This window comes from Anarhichas minor, unplaced genomic scaffold, assembly GCF_050575085.1.
Source record: "Anarhichas minor isolate MPS153535 unplaced genomic scaffold, ASM5057508v1 ptg000087l, whole genome shotgun sequence".
Taxonomy (NCBI): Eukaryota; Metazoa; Chordata; class Actinopteri; order Perciformes; family Anarhichadidae; genus Anarhichas; species Anarhichas minor.
In genome coordinates, this window is record NW_027466533.1 from 401,891 (window position 1) to 419,204 (window position 17,314).

At 41.8% G+C, this 17,314-nt stretch overlaps 1 protein-coding gene across 1 annotated transcript in view; it reads left to right on the plus strand.

Annotated features, from left to right (window-relative positions):
- The first annotated feature begins 5,403 nt into the window (after positions 1 to 5,403).
- LOC142938652 (transmembrane protein 163a-like) overlaps positions 5,404 to 17,314 on the plus strand; it is an 89,443-nt gene continuing 77,532 nt past the window's right edge. Inside the window, exons 1-2 of the mRNA XM_076081966.1 lie at positions 5,404 to 5,605; positions 10,414 to 10,533. Coding sequence (XP_075938081.1) covers positions 5,404 to 5,605; positions 10,414 to 10,533 — 322 coding nt within the window. The remainder of the gene's footprint in view (positions 5,606 to 10,413; positions 10,534 to 17,314) is intronic.

Sequence of the window (17,314 nt, forward strand, 5' to 3'; positions counted from 1 at the left end):
CTTTTTATTTGGGTCGAAAAACAAAGAAGCTCCAAATAGCCACATTTGCATTCTTTTGCTATAACGAGAGTGGACATCTTTCCCGCTGGAGTTACGGCCACACATGTAATCACTTGGGCTGTACCGAATTGTTCAAAGCTTCACTCATAAAGTTGACATTCCAACTATTATTGACAAAGAGAAACATTGCGTGCAATAGACCACCGGCTTCCATCTTCTCTTCCCCCTCTAACCCCAATCTCATTTTGCTGCAACTTTTACTATTTTTGCAACACTTCTTGCGATAAATGTGTTCAAATTGGTTGGTATTTGTCTGACAATAGGAACACGCATTTGTGAATACTCATTTATAGATCATGTAAAACACATTTGTGACCATTTTGAGATACATTTCACTCCATGCTGATGCCGGGTAATCGGACACCCTTATCTCCTGCTGTAAACACTAGACACTGATGTTATTTCGGGGGTATTAAATTTATCCGAGGTCGCCTAAATTTATATCAATTCAGGTTTAGGTCAGACTGGCAGAATTGGTCTAATTCATAATTTATCAGAGGCTCCAATGCAAGGGCGTAGGTTTGCATAGGGTACATAGGGACTAGTCACGACCAAAGTTTGGGAAAGACACAATTGTCCCCACCAATATTTCCCACCAAATTCACGGTAAACGCATTCAAACGGCACAGATCGGGAGCGAGCGAAGGACTTTGAAAGATAGCGGAAAGATTAACGTGAGACAACATCCGGTTTCTTCAGACGGACATCCGGTTTTCAGAATAAGATGCCAACAAAGTATGAATTATATTCACATTAAGTATAAAACATGCTACCTGCATCTTGTGAGTTAAAGGGAAAATAAACCTAAATTGTGCGTAAAGCGTCTTTATTCTTTGATCGCTGGGTAACCATAATTACCTCTGAGTTACAGCATTATATTGATGAACAGTAGAGCTGCATTCACATGCTCTGACTGTCATGAAGACAGACATTTTTGCTGAAACATTTTATTCCTGTTGCACAGCAGTGGAACGTTTCACATACAGTCAGCACACTGAGCACAGATATTGAAGAGCTAGAACTGCTACTGTGTAAAGGGACTACTGCTGTTAAAAATAACCTGATTTGTTTAAAGTGTTTACAAACCAAATGTTATTGACCTTTTGTTCATATAGCAGTACTTTTAAAATAAAAGTGCGCAATACACTACTTTTGAATTCATTATTGAACTTTGCCATAACAATGCGATTAATCGCAAAAAATCCATGCGATTAAAAATTGTAATCGTTGCCCAGCACTAATAATTGCATAAAGGAGGAAAGCACTTTATTTGTAGCCTATTAAGTGCTGCAGAATAGATTTATTTTTATATATACTGTTACTGTATATTGGCATTTTAGCAGAACGATTTTTATTCATTTATTTAATTATTTATTATTATTATTTATTTGGTGCAGAATACTGTTTTGTATTTAAACTAAGGTTTTGTTACTGTTATTATGTTTAAATCAGATCCAAGTTACACAAATGTTTACATATTTTAATACAGTTTGCCTGTTCAACATAATATATCAACTAAGACTTTTTTAGATGGGGGGGTAACGACGACGAAGACTACGACTGGCAGTGTCCCTACCAATGCTGAGACCAAACCTACGCCCTTGCTCCAATGGTGTGATTCCAAGTCAAATCACAGGCTACCAACTCTTTTCTAAAATGGTGGTTCCTGCGGTCATCTGAAGCCACTTAACCTTTCTCTTCACCAGCCTAAAGAGCGTGCCACTTAAGTGCAGCATAGTGGTCAAAATGGGTACCATCACATTGCACTTTTTAATGAAACACAAGATGGACAATTTTAACTACCGTATTTTCCGCACTATAAGGCGCACTTAAAAGCCTTTAATTTTCTCAAAAAACGACAGTGCGCCTTGTAATCCGGAGCGCCTTATATATGGATCAATTGGTTAATTGGTTGATCCATACTGGTTGTACACGGCGCTCTGTCAAAATGTTTCAGTACGACTGGTAAACTACAAAGCCGCACCGCGGTAAACACCGGTACTGTGCTTACTCCTAGTCCAACACCACTTGTGTGTATAAAGACCCCAAAATGGCACCTTTCAAGAGACACGCTTACGACGCTGAGTTCAAACTCAAGGCTGTCAGCTACACAGCCGAACATGGGAATAGAGCAGCAGCGAGAGAATTCAGACTATCAGACTGTTTCTTTTACGTGTTTACTGAATCAGGGAAAAGTTCCCCTCTACGTTTAAGTTACCGTATTGTGAATGAAATCAAAAATCAATAAAGTTTGACTGAATGATTTATCTGACTGTTTTGTTGACATTCCCTTTAGCACAGCTCCATCTAGTGGATGCATAACGCAACCCCAGTCAAACGTTTGACTGTAGTAGCTTCTATTCTATGCGCCTTATAATCCGGTGCGCCCTATATATAAAAACAGTTCTAAAATAGGCCATTCATTGAAGGTGCGCCTTATAATCCGGTGCGCTTTATAGTGCGGAAAATACGGTACTTCAATTCGGACAGGGGACAACCACCAGTCTGATTGACGGAAAAAACACGAATTAAAAGAGCAAAACTTCCAAGGCCCGTCTTCAAACATAGAAGAGCAGTCCACTAAGAGTAAAAGAGATGCAAAAAAAATGAAAACACAGCCATTAACTTAACCTCTTAAGTTATGTTGAAGTTACATCAATGATGAGAAATCCAAATTTGGGACTACTTGGTGGAAATTTTATTTTAGTTAGATAAGCACACACACCCACAAAATATCTAAAATGGACACAAATGTCCTTATGAGTTTCCCTCCTGCTCTATTATCAATTAAACCTACCAGTGGTAATCTGGCCAAGCAGCGACTGGGAAAATGGCAGCTTTTTCACTTTTTGAAGGGGGACGGAAAAAGTGAAAAAAATATGAAAAAAATTCTATAGTATTTTTGTGCATCCAGGTTGCACATCCAGGTGTCCAATTTGCAGCATGTAAACAAAATATGATAATTATATACCTGATTCAATTTACTGTCATCAGAGGGAATTTCATCCATGCATCTTACGGCTTTTTGCAAGTTTTAATGGCTTGTTTTTACTCATCTGTCAGGCCTAAACACACAACCATTCTAAACCCAACAGGATAGTTTGACCTCCCTCATCTCTACATTGTCTTCTCTCTGACGGCTCTCATGTCCACACCGTTCTGCTCTGTATGATTAAGCAGATAAAAGGATAATGGTAAATCATGTTATTGCAGTAACAACAGATGTAGTAATTAATCTTGTTCGTATATACACACACCAGAGTATAAACAGCTTCACAGCAGTGTTGCCAGATTAGACTGAAACCCGCCCAATTCATAAAAAAACCTGCACAGTAATAACTCTCCCAGAAACCTGGACATAGAATAACAACATAAATCCTCTTAAGCTCGCAGCCGTTTTTGAGGTCTCTGAGCGAAAAAGCATAGCCCTACAAAACTGACCATAGCTCTGTAACTACAAGGTCGATTTTAATAATTTTTGTTGATATAATCAGATCACAACACCTGTGACATAGTTTACATAGGTGATATTGTGAATATGTTGCTGGTTAATATAGAAAATAAGACATAACACAGCTGAAATTGAAAATATTCAGCCTCGCCTGGGAAAAATGCACTTTCAGTGATAAAAGCTTATTGAAATAATGCAGCTAGCCCCCTGAGACTTTTCCAAGTCATAGCATAACTGATCAGTAGTTATTAAAAAAAGGTTAAAGTGGAATAAAGTGGAATAAAGTTAAGAATAAGAGGTTTTAGTCAGGCGAGGCCATCATTTTCGAACCAGCTGTTGCAGCTCTTACATTGTACTTTTATACACTATATAACTATATATTTCACTTTCTTTATCACTCATATGATTCAATACATCCAAATACAGATAATAGGAATCATATTCATATTCATAACATCATCAGAGCCAGTTTTGGCTGTCATCTGTAGGATTTTCTCATTGCATGGGTGTGTATGTGGCTGCACGTCAGCCTATCCTCGGTCGATTTCCAAAAACAACCCCTCCTTAGACGCGTCACAGGCTTAGGAAGACTCATGCCAAGTTTGGTGGTGATCGTCAAAAGATTTCATACAATAAAGTTGCCAGAAGTGACGCGTGTACCCCGGCGGAAATTTCCGGTCGCAGGCAGTCTGACCACTCGCCCAAGCCTGCTTGACCCCTCTTATTCTGGAAACAAGTCGGAAGTCAACAGTATGCAGTTGGCAGCAATGACTACAGCTTTGGAACGGAAATTCCGCGACGGTATTATCCATATTTTCATAAAACTTGGGCGCATACCCACGATTTTGTTCGGCGAAGTTCAGCATGAAGGTACGTTTGATCGCCCACAACGGTTTAGTGTTTGTACGGATCGTAAAACAGAAGTTAGTTACGTGTTCCGCCACGTGTGCTAATGCTATTACATGCTTTGTATGACTGGGTAGCCGTTAGCATGAGGGTACAAACATTGATTTACTGTACTCATAGCGCCGATTTCTGGCCCGGATTTGGTGCTTTTATGCCACGATATTTATCTGCTTATGTGAGTACCCTATAACTGTGTTGGGAGTGTGTTAGAAGTGACTTATATGATGTTGTTGTCCATACGTTGCTCTTTCATCGAAAAAAAAATTTGCCACATACATGCTACTGGCTAATAATCATGCTATTTTCCGCATGTGAGTTTGAGGGGTTCTGAGCCCGAGTGCCCAAATTTGGGGGCGTCGTGCTTAAGAGGTTTTAACCATGCAATATAAAATATAAAATACGACATACGAATATAAATGCATCAAACAGTCTGATCAAGGATATAACATGTACATTTTTTAAAACTAATGTGTAGAAAAAAACTTTAGTGATGCAGGATAGATGTCACTGATTATTGAATGTGGCCTGTATGAGAAATATGTGCTGAGTTCTGAGAGGAGGAAAGGAGGAGGAGGAAGGGGAGGAGGAAAATAATTAAAAAAAAAAACTTGCTGGCACCGCCTGCCATATTCACAGCGGATCTCAGCGATTTATCGCATCGCCACATCTAACCCTAAACTGTCTCTAAGTGGCTCCGCCGGACAGGCTGTTTACATTGAGGCTGCGGAGCTGCTCCTGACAGTGTTCACTTCACAGCAGAGGGAGTTGTCTCGCGGCTGATGCTGGGGAGATCAATCCGTTATCTCCCATCTTATCGTATCCCAATCTTCCCCTCTGCAGATCTGAGTCGACGCCGGTGGCATATCGGACGCGCGCTGGATGGCTGGTGCATTTAGCGAGCCGGCGTGAATCTTTTTTTTCTTTTCTTTAATCATCATCGTTCTCTTTTGAGCCTGAAAAAACAAAACAGCAACAGAAAAACAACAATGACAGACCCGGCCAGCCAAGAGTCTTACCCTGTCCCGGACCCGACTATTGTGGATCCCTGCCCGGCAACGGCGCGAAACGGCCAGTGCGCCCCAGATGGCTTCACCAACAACCATCACCAGCAAGCCAAATCCCCCAGCCAGCCCGAGACGTTCACCACGGGCCATGAGATGAAAATCACAGACAGCGTGGAGGGAGAAGGTAACTTCATCTACCTCTGTAATGTTTGGAACAGTTTTTTTGTGTGTGTGTGTGTGTGTGTGTGTGTGTGTGTGTGTGTGTGTGTGTGTGTGTGTGTGTGTGTGTGTGTGTGTGTGTGTGTGTGTGTGTGTGTGTGTGTGTGTGTGTGTGTGTGTGTGTGTGTGTGTGTGTTATCAGGGACCCAGATGGGAGGGGTATTTTTATCTATGCGAGGTAGCCTATTTTTAGTTTGATTTGAATAATTTATGATAGTCCTACATCAGCAGAATTCAGACCAGCGTGAAGCAAAAGTTGAATTCAAAGCTTTATATCTTTAAATTGATTCCAGTCCCCAAACTATTCATTCATTCCAGTTTTACATATTGCATTGCCTCTGGGGACAGAGATTGCCCTAAGAATTCAATTGTTCCTTAAAACAAGGCATACAGGCTCGGTCTGCCTCAGAGTTAGATTCTGATACCAGTCACGTGCATTCCAAACCTCTAAGTGAGCATTTGCATTTGCTTAAGCACACATGAGTGTGCCTGTGTGTTAGAGACCACCAATTTAATCCCATTCATCTTTTAATATGCATAAAACCTGTAAATCATTCCACAGTGGATAATAAGAGGGCCACAATACAATAATTTCTAGCCTGTTCTCTAGTTTGTGAATGCAGTTTATTGAGAGTAATATCATGCATGTTAACTGGATCTCATTTCAATGGATAATTAACATGTTAATTAAACTGTGTAGCTATCAGTAGCATAACGACACTAATATAAATGAGCATGTCTTAAGCAATTAATAACAAATTGAAATAGTTATCATATTTAGAGTTGTGACAGCTACATTGATTGGATTTGGCTTATTTTTTAAGGCTGGAATCAACCTACAGTATTTCTAAAAAAATGCATTTAACTCTTTGTGTCTGCGATGTTCTCAATCCTAAAATTGCTTTAAGACCCTGGTCAGCTGTCAAATAACTGTTAGTGGCACTCCAGTGACTTACAGTTGCACTTTCACAAAGTCTGGAAACCAAGGTTACGATATTGTAACCCTAGTTCTATAAGCAATACGGCCCTCTACTGGACTCTATGGGACATTACTCTCCTCCAATCACGAGCATGCCATAGCCCACTCAAAATTTGCATAAGCAAAAGAGCCCGACATGTCCAAGAGATTGAACTGTATGAATGGACAAGACGTCGACCACGAAGCAGTCGTACATATTGTCCTCGACACTTACCCTGGTGGCAACCTCCTTGGTTCTGAAGAGTGAATCCCATACGAAAGTGTCTTAAACTTACATTGTCTACTGGCCAGCAGAGGGCGACTCCTCTGGTAGCAAAAAAAGTCTGATTGTATAGCAGTCTATGAGAAAATGACCTTACTCACATGATTTATTACCTCAGTAAACATTGTAAACATTAGTTTATGGTCTCAATTGCTAGTTTCAAGTCATCTTCAACACAGCGTTATGTTCATTTATAAATTATGGTCCTGTTAAGAATAAAATAAACCATAAAGGGGAGTATGCTTTAGGGCGGGGCTACCTTAGTTCGCTACCCTAACAGACAGTTCGCTACCCTACCAGAGCTGTATACGGCGTCTCACGTCACTCCTCAGCCATCCAAATATGGTCACTTCCCTTCTCTGGTTGCAAAAATCATCCAAGATGGCGACGGCCAAAACGCTGAACTTGAAGCTTCAAAATGGCAGTCCACAAACCAATGGTTGACGTCACAATGACCACATCCACTTCTTATATACAGTCTATGGACTTACCCCACTGAACAACGCTGCCGACACTGCCATGCTGCGTGTAGAGTGTGCGCGTACCACAGCGGGAAGGGCTCTTCCTGTCTGCCTTTAGGCTTGGGAGATGGACTCTCAAGGCAATCCCGCCAGGTGTTTCTTGGGTAGGGCTTGATTGGTCACATCATCCCAGAAGCACACCAACAGCTGTTCAGTGCACCTGATGGGGACCATGCGGTCAACATAAACTGCCAACACACAAACTGGGCTTAGCAGATGTAACTTTGCCTCCCATTCCCCTGCATGTGGTGGAAGACAAAAAGCATTAAGCTGTATAATCCTCTAACTGAAAGAACTCCTTAAGTTCTTGGTAATAATGGAGGGATTTGGTCTATGGGCAGCCTTGCTATGGTCACCACGAAGCAGCGAGCAACTAGAGTGCACTGACAGGGTGGTTAGTTCACACTTCTCTTAGCAATGGTATTTCCCACTGCAGCAAGGTCCTCACTGTCAAGATGCTCCCTCCTATAGTAATTTTTGCAGTGTCGGCCCGCTCCAAGCAGGACCCTCCTGCTGACTCGGACCCCTCTCTATGCTCATCTAAATCAGTTCATCTAGGTCCTGTGGAGAGTGATGCTGGGGAGCTTCAGCCGAGGCTGCCCGGGAAGTGGAGGCGGCCGGAGGCATGGGCGCTCTATCGTGCTGGCGCTCTCTCCTTTTCACCGTTGTGTCGTTACTCTTCGCTTCAGCTTTCCTCTGAGGAAGAGCGAGCAATAGATGACAGCTGAGCTGAGATTTCTCCTCGTCCAGACGTTTAAAGCGCTGAGTGTCCGTGAGCCCAAGCGGCATGATGCACAGTCCCTGGGGATCATCCCGGTCTATCCTCGGAAGTGCTGTGAGTCCTAGCCACACATAGCGATGGCCAGAGACACTCCCTAAATCAGATTATTCATTTTGCCAATGCTGGGGTCCAGAATGATAGTCTGAGACGGCCAGTCTTGGCTTATGCCAGCGAAACACCCTTAACACACCCAGGGTGTTAGCAGCTAGCTGCACTCCTAGTTGAAATATTCTCACTATATTATGATGTTACATGTAATAAGTAAAGTTAAAACAGGCAGAACTTGCCAAATATTGGTTTCTCTTCATGGCCGAAGCGCCCGCTTTAAAGATTACAATGCAAATGTAAACGTAAAATGTAAATCTGTAATTGTGTTAAGATGTGACAGAACAGGCAGAAATGGTAAATATATAAAAGACAGAGATAATTTCACTTAATATAGTCGACATCTAGTTTTTAAACTAGGATATGCAATGTACATACAGTGCAATTTATTAGAAAGATGGTCAAGCCATAATCTAGTTTATAAAAAAAAATCATACCACCCCGTTTGGCCACCCCAGATGTAAATTTGTGTTACTTTGCTACTGACGTGACAGGTAAGGTGATGTAAATAAAGGTCATTACATCGCCTGAGAATGAGGGTCGATCACAGAGATATTAAAGGTGATATGAGCGGGCATCAAGGAGGAAACTTTATTTTCAAAGTCAAGCAATTTAAATAGATGCGACACATTCACAGCCTCCCGGTCTACATTTCCTCCCCCGCTTTCCTCATCTCTCTCCTATTTACATAAATGTCCCTGCCGTTGCTGTTTGAAAACCTCTGAATTTTTCTGAACATGCCAGTGGTTTCTATCCATCCATCTAGATACCTGCCAGATAGCAAGATGGGTAGCACAGGTTCAGCCGCTGGCTTTCAGATAAAAAAATAATTTAATTGATCTCCTGGTCACACTGATCCTAGAAAATATATTCAATCACGCTTCCTGGCAAATGTGCTGCCTGATGTTAATTATTTTTAGAAAAGAAAGGTGTCGCAAACAAGTGTTGATACACACACACACACACACACACACACACACACACACACACACACAAATTTGTGTGTGTGCCACAGAGAGATGAATGAGGACATATTGAGCACATGCCTTCTGTCTGATCCCCCAGCCAAGGATCATGTGATCATGTCTCACTTCTCCCCTCTGCTGCACACACACGCACGCACACACACGCACATACACACACACAGCTTAAATGTTTTTTGTTTAAATGAATGTCCTAAAATGTAAGCATTTAACTTGAACACCATAGTATAACTTTTTGAGTAGCTTCTATTGTGCAGTTTGATGAACTGAGTTTTTGTATCTGCAGCTACACACAAAAAGGTAATCTTGAACTGTATGATGATTATTATCATTCTTAATTAACAACCCTTGATGAGTGTTTGTTGGAATATTCCCCTCACTTAAGCTTCACTTGTGATCTGACCGTATCTGGGCTGAAAACAATGCTAATGTCCATAGAAAAACACGCACTAATATTGTTATCAGAGCGTGTCCAGTCATGGTGTTATAAGGCATGTGGTTTGCAATCAGTAACCCTTTCACAGCCAATGGATTCAACCAACAAAACAAATTTTTCGATCAGCCTGCATGCTTTTTAAGTGAAAAATTACCAGAAAGTATCTTATGATTGGAAGTGTGTAATTGTGGCTCTAAATGTTGCTCCATGTGACTCTCACACTCCCTCACAAAGACATATATACACACACACACACACACACACACACACACACACAGTGCACACCACATGTAAAATACATCGCACATACCATTTCACTTTCATGTATGCACTTATAACAGTTGTAGGTGCAAATTGCCTCAACTAAACTAAAGTCAGTTGAAGACTAGTACATTGCTTGGAGTGCAAGGGGTCTGGCTGTCCATCAAAAGCAGTTGGCAGCGTACGCTGGTGTGAAGCCAGTCCCAAGTCCAAGTCCCTCTGGACACTCTCCCTCTGTCTACACCCACACTGGACAAACAGTGGGAGTTAAATCCTACCCACAGATAAAGTACTGATTACTCAAGAGTCTCATCCCTATGCGATACAAGTGTTAAACACTTGTACTGCTTGATGAGATCACACAATAAAACACTGCATAAAACAAACACAGACACAAATAAGGAAGGAATTGTCTTTGTAACAGAGTGTGTTTGTCTCACTGCAGGTCTCCTCGAGAGCAGCATGCGCCTGAAGCCCCACGAGGCCCAGAGCTACAGGAAGAAGGTACTCTGGGTCTCCTGGTTCTCCATCGTGGTCACGCTCATACTGGCGGTGGCAGCCTTCAGTAAGCATTTGAAATTCTCATTTATAGGCATTGCAACTTGGGCAGAAGTGCTTTAGAGTGACTTGTAAACAGTGTGTGTGTAGTAACAAGACTGGCGGTATCAGTTTTTTTCTCACTTCCCTGTTGACTAAAGGGAGATGTTGTCATCTAAACGTCTGTTCCAGTAATGGTGCAAACGTAGTTTTACAAACCTCTGTCTTACGATGTGAGGTTGGAAAAAATGCTTATGGTCACACAGGACCATAAGCATGTCTTACATTGTCTTACAAAGGAAGAAAAAAAAACATAACTATAGTTGCATTCGTTATGTATTTGAAGTCAACGGTCAGAAATACTACTTTTGATTTGACCAAAGTTCACGCTAACAAACTTTACATTTAAATGAAATATAAACGTTAAGCTTACATGGAAGGTTGTAGCAGAATATGATGATGGTCAACTGTCCAAAAAGCAAATGAGTGAATCAGGGCAATTCATTGTGAGAACAGAGAAGTTGGGACATTTAGACAAATTAACACAGCGACTGGTCTCCCGTGCAGCGGGGCCTGCGCTTTCTTGCTTTTTATTCAGGAAATTTGGTATGGCGCATTACACCGTTTGATTCAAGGACGCACTGTTGGTTCAACCATTGTGTTTGATTGAGGAAGTCAAAAACTATTTTAGCAATATATAACACTTTCACACAAGTGAAAGAGACATTTCTTGTCCAAAAAGTGGCACAAAACAACAAGAGATGCGGTGAAATTGTACCGTTTACTGTGCGAGGTAGAAGCTTTAATCACATTTACAACAACAAACTGCAGACTAACAATAAACCTCTCAATGTGCTGCCTCAGGCCTGTCCTTTCAGTCACAGTCAATTCGCCCACCTCCTTAATTATCTGACTAATGATCCAACACCCAGGTTTATCAACTATTCTCCCCACTCTAAGGTGATGGATCCATTCCTAAAATGTTCATACTTCCATCCTGACAAATGCCATGCTGTACTTTCCAGACTCCCTGCCTTTTGTGTGGCAATAAGACTGATTCCCTGAAGGTAAATTTATCATACGAGATAATCTCAAGTTTGGGAGGATTCACAGAAAGCGGGTAAAGGTATGGGAATATAAAATTGTCGAATTGTTCAGTATTAAAGGGGAACTACAACCAATTAAAAAATGTGTACAAGTTATTTCTGTGGTCTAAGACAGTCTAAAAATATTAACATGAACAACTCTCTGCCAAATCCCAAAACTACAATGCTAAAACTCAAATGTGTGATGTCATCAAGTATGAATTCTGGAGCTGCTTCATAGACACTTTATTGGGAAAGATGTTCTGGATGACACTGGATGAACTGAGAACACGACAAAAGAATGAAGGTCAATTGGGTATAAAAAAAACAACAAGAAATCAGTCTCCCGCCATTGTCTTTGGCGCAGCTGAACACTTTATACCTGATGACATTACAAGTTTGATTCTTTCTCTGGTTTTTGGCCGTGAGAGAGAGAGTAGCTTGTTTTCACAGATATCTATTGAACTTTCCTTGGCCATGGAAATAACATATTGGAATTGTTAATTTAGGTGGTGTTCCCCTTTAATGTAGGAGAAGAGAGCAGAATAGCACATCCCCAAGTGTTTTATGTGTACAATCTGATGTTTCTCACTGCTGATATGTGCCCCAGTAACCCCTCCGATCTTGTGAAACGATGTGGCAACAGTTTCACGCATTACATTGTCTTATGATGTAGAGGATGTCTAAGTTGTGCCGCACTGTTGTGAGTGCAATGGGTGGTGTTGCTTTGTCATCCTGGCTAAGCATCAGTTTCAAGTCACGATGTGTCCCAATCTATTCAGACTTATCCTTGATGTGCTGACTAAGCACACACTTGCTTTTTTTTTTTTTTTTTTAAGTGATGCAGCTGCATGGATTCACACTCAAAGTCTATAACAATACCCTGTTCAATTTGAAAAAAAAAATGTATCTCTATCTGAGAATCTCCACCAACGGCTTGAATACTACTTTTGCAAAGGCACGCCATATTTTTCTCACAAGCCAATCAAAGCAGATTGGATTTTTTCAGTAGGGGTCTTAAAGAGACAGGCGCAAAAACGGAGCGTTTCAGACAGAGGGTGAATACAGGTGTATTCAGACAGACAGTATAAGAAAAATAATGTGCTCTTTGATCATTAAAGCATGTAAACATGTTCAAATACAATCCCAAAATACAAGTTCTTAACACGAAAATGATCATAAAATGTCCCCTTTAACTGTTTTATTTCACTCTCATGGCTCTTATAGTGTCTCTTTTTGGCTGCTGATGGCAGACGCTCAAAAAACCCACTATGCTACTAGCGAAACGGATAAAGTTAGCAACTGGCAAACATAGTGGAGAATTTAAAAGCTAAAGAGATATTTTTTCCTAGAAGTTAGCGGAAACACAAAACTAAGCTAAAAACAGATGATAGTTCGCCATATCAACTTAAAAGTTTAAAACGTGTCAGTGTGTTGTGTTCACAGACTGTTCCCATGGCCTCCAAGAGGTCCAAAAAATCTTTGAGTAAGATGAGAAATAGTTGTGATGATGAAGCTTTTTTTTGGTTCTTCATATGAAACTTAGGTGAAACTTTAATTAATATGAACACCGCCACAATTATTATTGGCATAATTGTCATTCTCCTCAAGCAAAACCATTGCAAGGAGGCATGGAAACAGACTCTGTTTCTTGTGTGTGAACTTTTTTAGTAAAAGAAAAAGAGTCCGAACACAAAGACTTGAACGGACGATGACCACTGAAAAGCGAGGGAGACAGTCCGGCTACTGGGAGACCAAAAGGAAGAACAAGGGAGGGACTGGGTGGTGCAGGGAAGTGTAGACAGGCTCCCCCTCCGCCAGTCATAACTGCAGCCTCTAGAGGACGGGTCTGCTGCACTGGGTCAGGAAATTAATAAATGAATGCGGAGCTACTGTATCCACACTGGTCATAAAAGAGTCCACGCTTCTTACTGATATTCACGTTTATTATTGTCCTCTCATGGAACACCGTGAAAACTAGAAGACACAAAATAGCTTCATGTACAAACAACAAAGAAACAAATACTCTGTCTCATCACCTACAAGTATAACAGTACTTTAATCAGTTAACTTAATAAGCTTTACCGTGTTCGCCTGGTAGACCAGCAGGAGAATAACATGACGGGAAAGAAAAGGTTCGCTGGTTTCACCCGCCATTTGTCGTCTTTCTGAGTTCCGTTTAACTTCCGGGTTAATGGTCATGTCACAAGAACAAAAGCTCGTCTATCATCATCAGTGAAACAAGGGCAAAACGATAATGAGTTTAACACAAGGTACCCAAAATTACAGTAAACATAACATGTATTATAATTGCAGAAATAAACTAATAATAAAAGAAATCGCGGAAGTCAACTTCTGGTGTTGTCATGGCAACGTTTATACGCCGATCAGCGTCAGCTACACTCCCACCAAATTACCTTTGATTAATTAACATCCAAATATATGACAGTAATGTTTAACACAGTGTACACTTTTTTATCAAATAAATCAACGGTAATTTCCAAGCACTTTGTTAAGGTCACTCAAAGAACATCTGAAAATTTAGCAACGTAGTTGAATAACAATTTATTAACTCTATACCACAACACAGTAGAATGTTATTAATAAAGAACACTGTTCTCCACAGCCATAGGGTAAATAGTAACTTACTTTACTAAGCTAGAGAGTAGATAACTGATCACTGACTGATTAAACCAGAAGCTCTATAGTTCCGTTGTTTGTAACTACTTCCCTTTGCCATAGAAACTTTGGCCCTGTGAGGCAGTTTGAATTGATCAGCTCTGCTAGCTTGAGGCATGATCAGCAGGGTTCTCCCCTGTGTCGACATAGTACCAATGTCCTGGGTTGGTGGTTTCCCGAATTCTCTGGACACGGTTTGCGACGAAGACATGGAACCTTCGAGCTTCGTTGTTGATATGTCCTAGGTCTACTTGTGAATCTGTCCAAAAGTACTCTCCATCAACGCTGAGCTCTAGCTCTTCCTTTAGCATATTGGTTAGAGCAGCAGAGATCACTGCTGCAGTTAGCTCTAGTCTTGGTATGGTGACTATTTTTGTGGGTGCAACTCTTGCTTTGCCCATGATCAAGGTGCAGCGCACCTTATCTTCACTTACCAATCTTATATATGAACACTGACCATAGCCTTGACTGCTAGCATCTGAAAAGTGATGCAGTTCAACTTTCAGGACCTTTCCAAAGTTTTCAGGAGTAAAGCATCTTGGGATCTGAATATTTTCAAGGTTTCCCAAGTCCTTCACCCATCTCTCCCACCTTGGCTTCAATTCACTGGGCAGTGGTTCATCCCAACTGATGCCCTTCTGACACATCTGTTGTAGTACCCTCTTTCCTTGAAGGATGAATGGAGGCAGAAATCCTTCTATGTCCCACCTTACTTCCAACACTCTTTGCACTGGAAGATCGTCGTAGTTGAGATCCACATTCTTCACTTTAACAGCACGCTCAGTGACACAGATGGACTCCATTACCTCTCGGCTGTTGGAAATGAACTTGTGAAGGTGTAACTTCCCTTTAGCACAGACCACTTGGGTTTCTTTCACCAGTTTGACTGCTATGTCAACGGATTCCAAGCTTATGAGGCCATCGTCTACATAGAAATGCTTTCTGATAAAGCTAGCTGCTGATGGAAACTCTTGCTCGTTTTGGCTGGCCAGATGCTTTATGCCATTATTGGCGCAGCTTGGAGATGATGATGCTCTGAAGAGGTGAACTTTCATTCGATACTCTCTAGGTTCCGAGTTGGTATCTCCATTTTCCCACCACAGGAACCGCAGATAATCTCGGTCTTCCTTGCTAACGTGGAACCTGTGGAACATTTTTTCCACATCACACGTGACTGCAATGGGATGTTTACAGAACCGGCAGAGCACTCCAGTCATTCCATTTGTAAGATCCGGTCCTGTTAGCAGATGGTCATTCAAGGCAGTGCCTTCATACTTTGCAGAGCAGTCAAAAACTACCCTAATCTTCTCAGGTTTGTCTGCTCTCTCTGCATCGCCATCCTTGAAGACACCTTCCATAAATCTCAAATCGTCATTCCTGAATTTAGGATCTCTGTCAAGTTTCCTTTTAAAGTGCTTCAGCCGGACTAGGGCAAGCTTCTTGTTGTCAGGGAGGTGAGGACGTGCTCTGAAGGGAAGGGGCATCTCAAAGTGGCCGCACTCGTTCTGCTGGATTCTTCCCTTTAAAACTTGCAGAAACTGAATATCTTCTTGAGATATGCTTTTTTTCTCCTGCTCTGCTGTCCGTAAAATCGGACTTGAGCGCTCGAATAACAGCAGCTGGCGTCACAGGTGGAAGCTCCCGGACAGATATACGATGACACAGAGCAGTCACATCTATGGAGTTCGGGCGTTGTGGTGCGCTTCCTACGATGCTCCAACCTAGGTCAGTCTTAATGGCGTAAGGGTCATCGTCGCCTCCAGTGATAACCCTTCGTGGCGCCAGTGCTCTGGAGCAGTCATAACCAATCAAAAGTCCTACTCCACAATCCATTAGCGGGGGCATTTCTTGAGCTATGACTTCAAGGTGTTTCCACTTATTGGCGGTTTTGCAGGTCGGAATGTGCGTACGTTCCAGCGGAATGAAATCCCATGTATAGGCAGGCGGTAAATCAATCAAGCTATCTGAGGAAAACCCTCGGACTTTAAGTCCACTAACTCTCTGACTGTTCACAATTGAATCTTTTCCCATCATAGTGGAAAGCTTTAGTTTTACTGGTTCCATCACTGCCTGCATTCTTTCACATACCTCCTGGTCAACAAATGTGTGAGTGCTCTGAGTGTCCAATAGGGCATACACCAGGGTTTCTGAATCGGGGGTGTTGGGTGCTGAGATCCATACTGGAACGATCATTGACGTGCTCCCACCTCCACCTCCAGCCACGCAGCATGATAGTGAGGATGTATTTACTTTAGCTTGCAGGACACCTTGAGGAAAAGATTTGTTTGCTGCGGGATGATCTTCATGCAGTGGAGTAGGATGGTGCCTTTTGCATATTCCACAAATGGCTTTGTTCTTACAGTCTTTGGAGTAGTGTCCTTTCCTCAGGCATGCAAAACACAGCTTAGTATCGTGAATGAACCTTCTCTTTTCTTCCACAGACATTTCCATCAGCATTTGACATTTGTGTATGGAGTGATTTTCTCCACAACACATACACTTGCCTGGGTTTGAGTTGTCAGCCACTGAGTTCCATTTATTTGGCTTGAGCTCTTCTACATTATTGGATTCGATTATGATACTTGATGCATCCGAGTCCTTCACATTTGTGGCAAAGGCGTTTGCCTTTGAGCGGTTTGTTTCTCTAAATGGCTTTTCTTCAGAGGGCTTTAACGCATGCAGCGATGATACCGGATTGCACGCTATGCGTGCTTCCCTTGAGAGGAACAAAGCAAACTCTCTAAAGTTTGGATAGTCCTTGGATTGATCCAGCTGTTCCGTGACATAACGATTCCACCTGGACGTTACCCAATCAGGGAGTTTGAGCAACATCTTCTGATTCTCTTCACAGTCGTTCAGTACCTGGAGACCCTTGACATGGGGCATAGCGTTGCTACATGTTTGCAGGAAATCGCTGAATTCTCTTAGCTTAACATACTCTTTCCCACTTATCTTTGGCCACTTGTTAAGTTTATCTCTGAAGGCCCGTTGCACTACAAAGGAATGACCGTATCTGGCATTCAGCCTATCCCATGCTTGTTGATA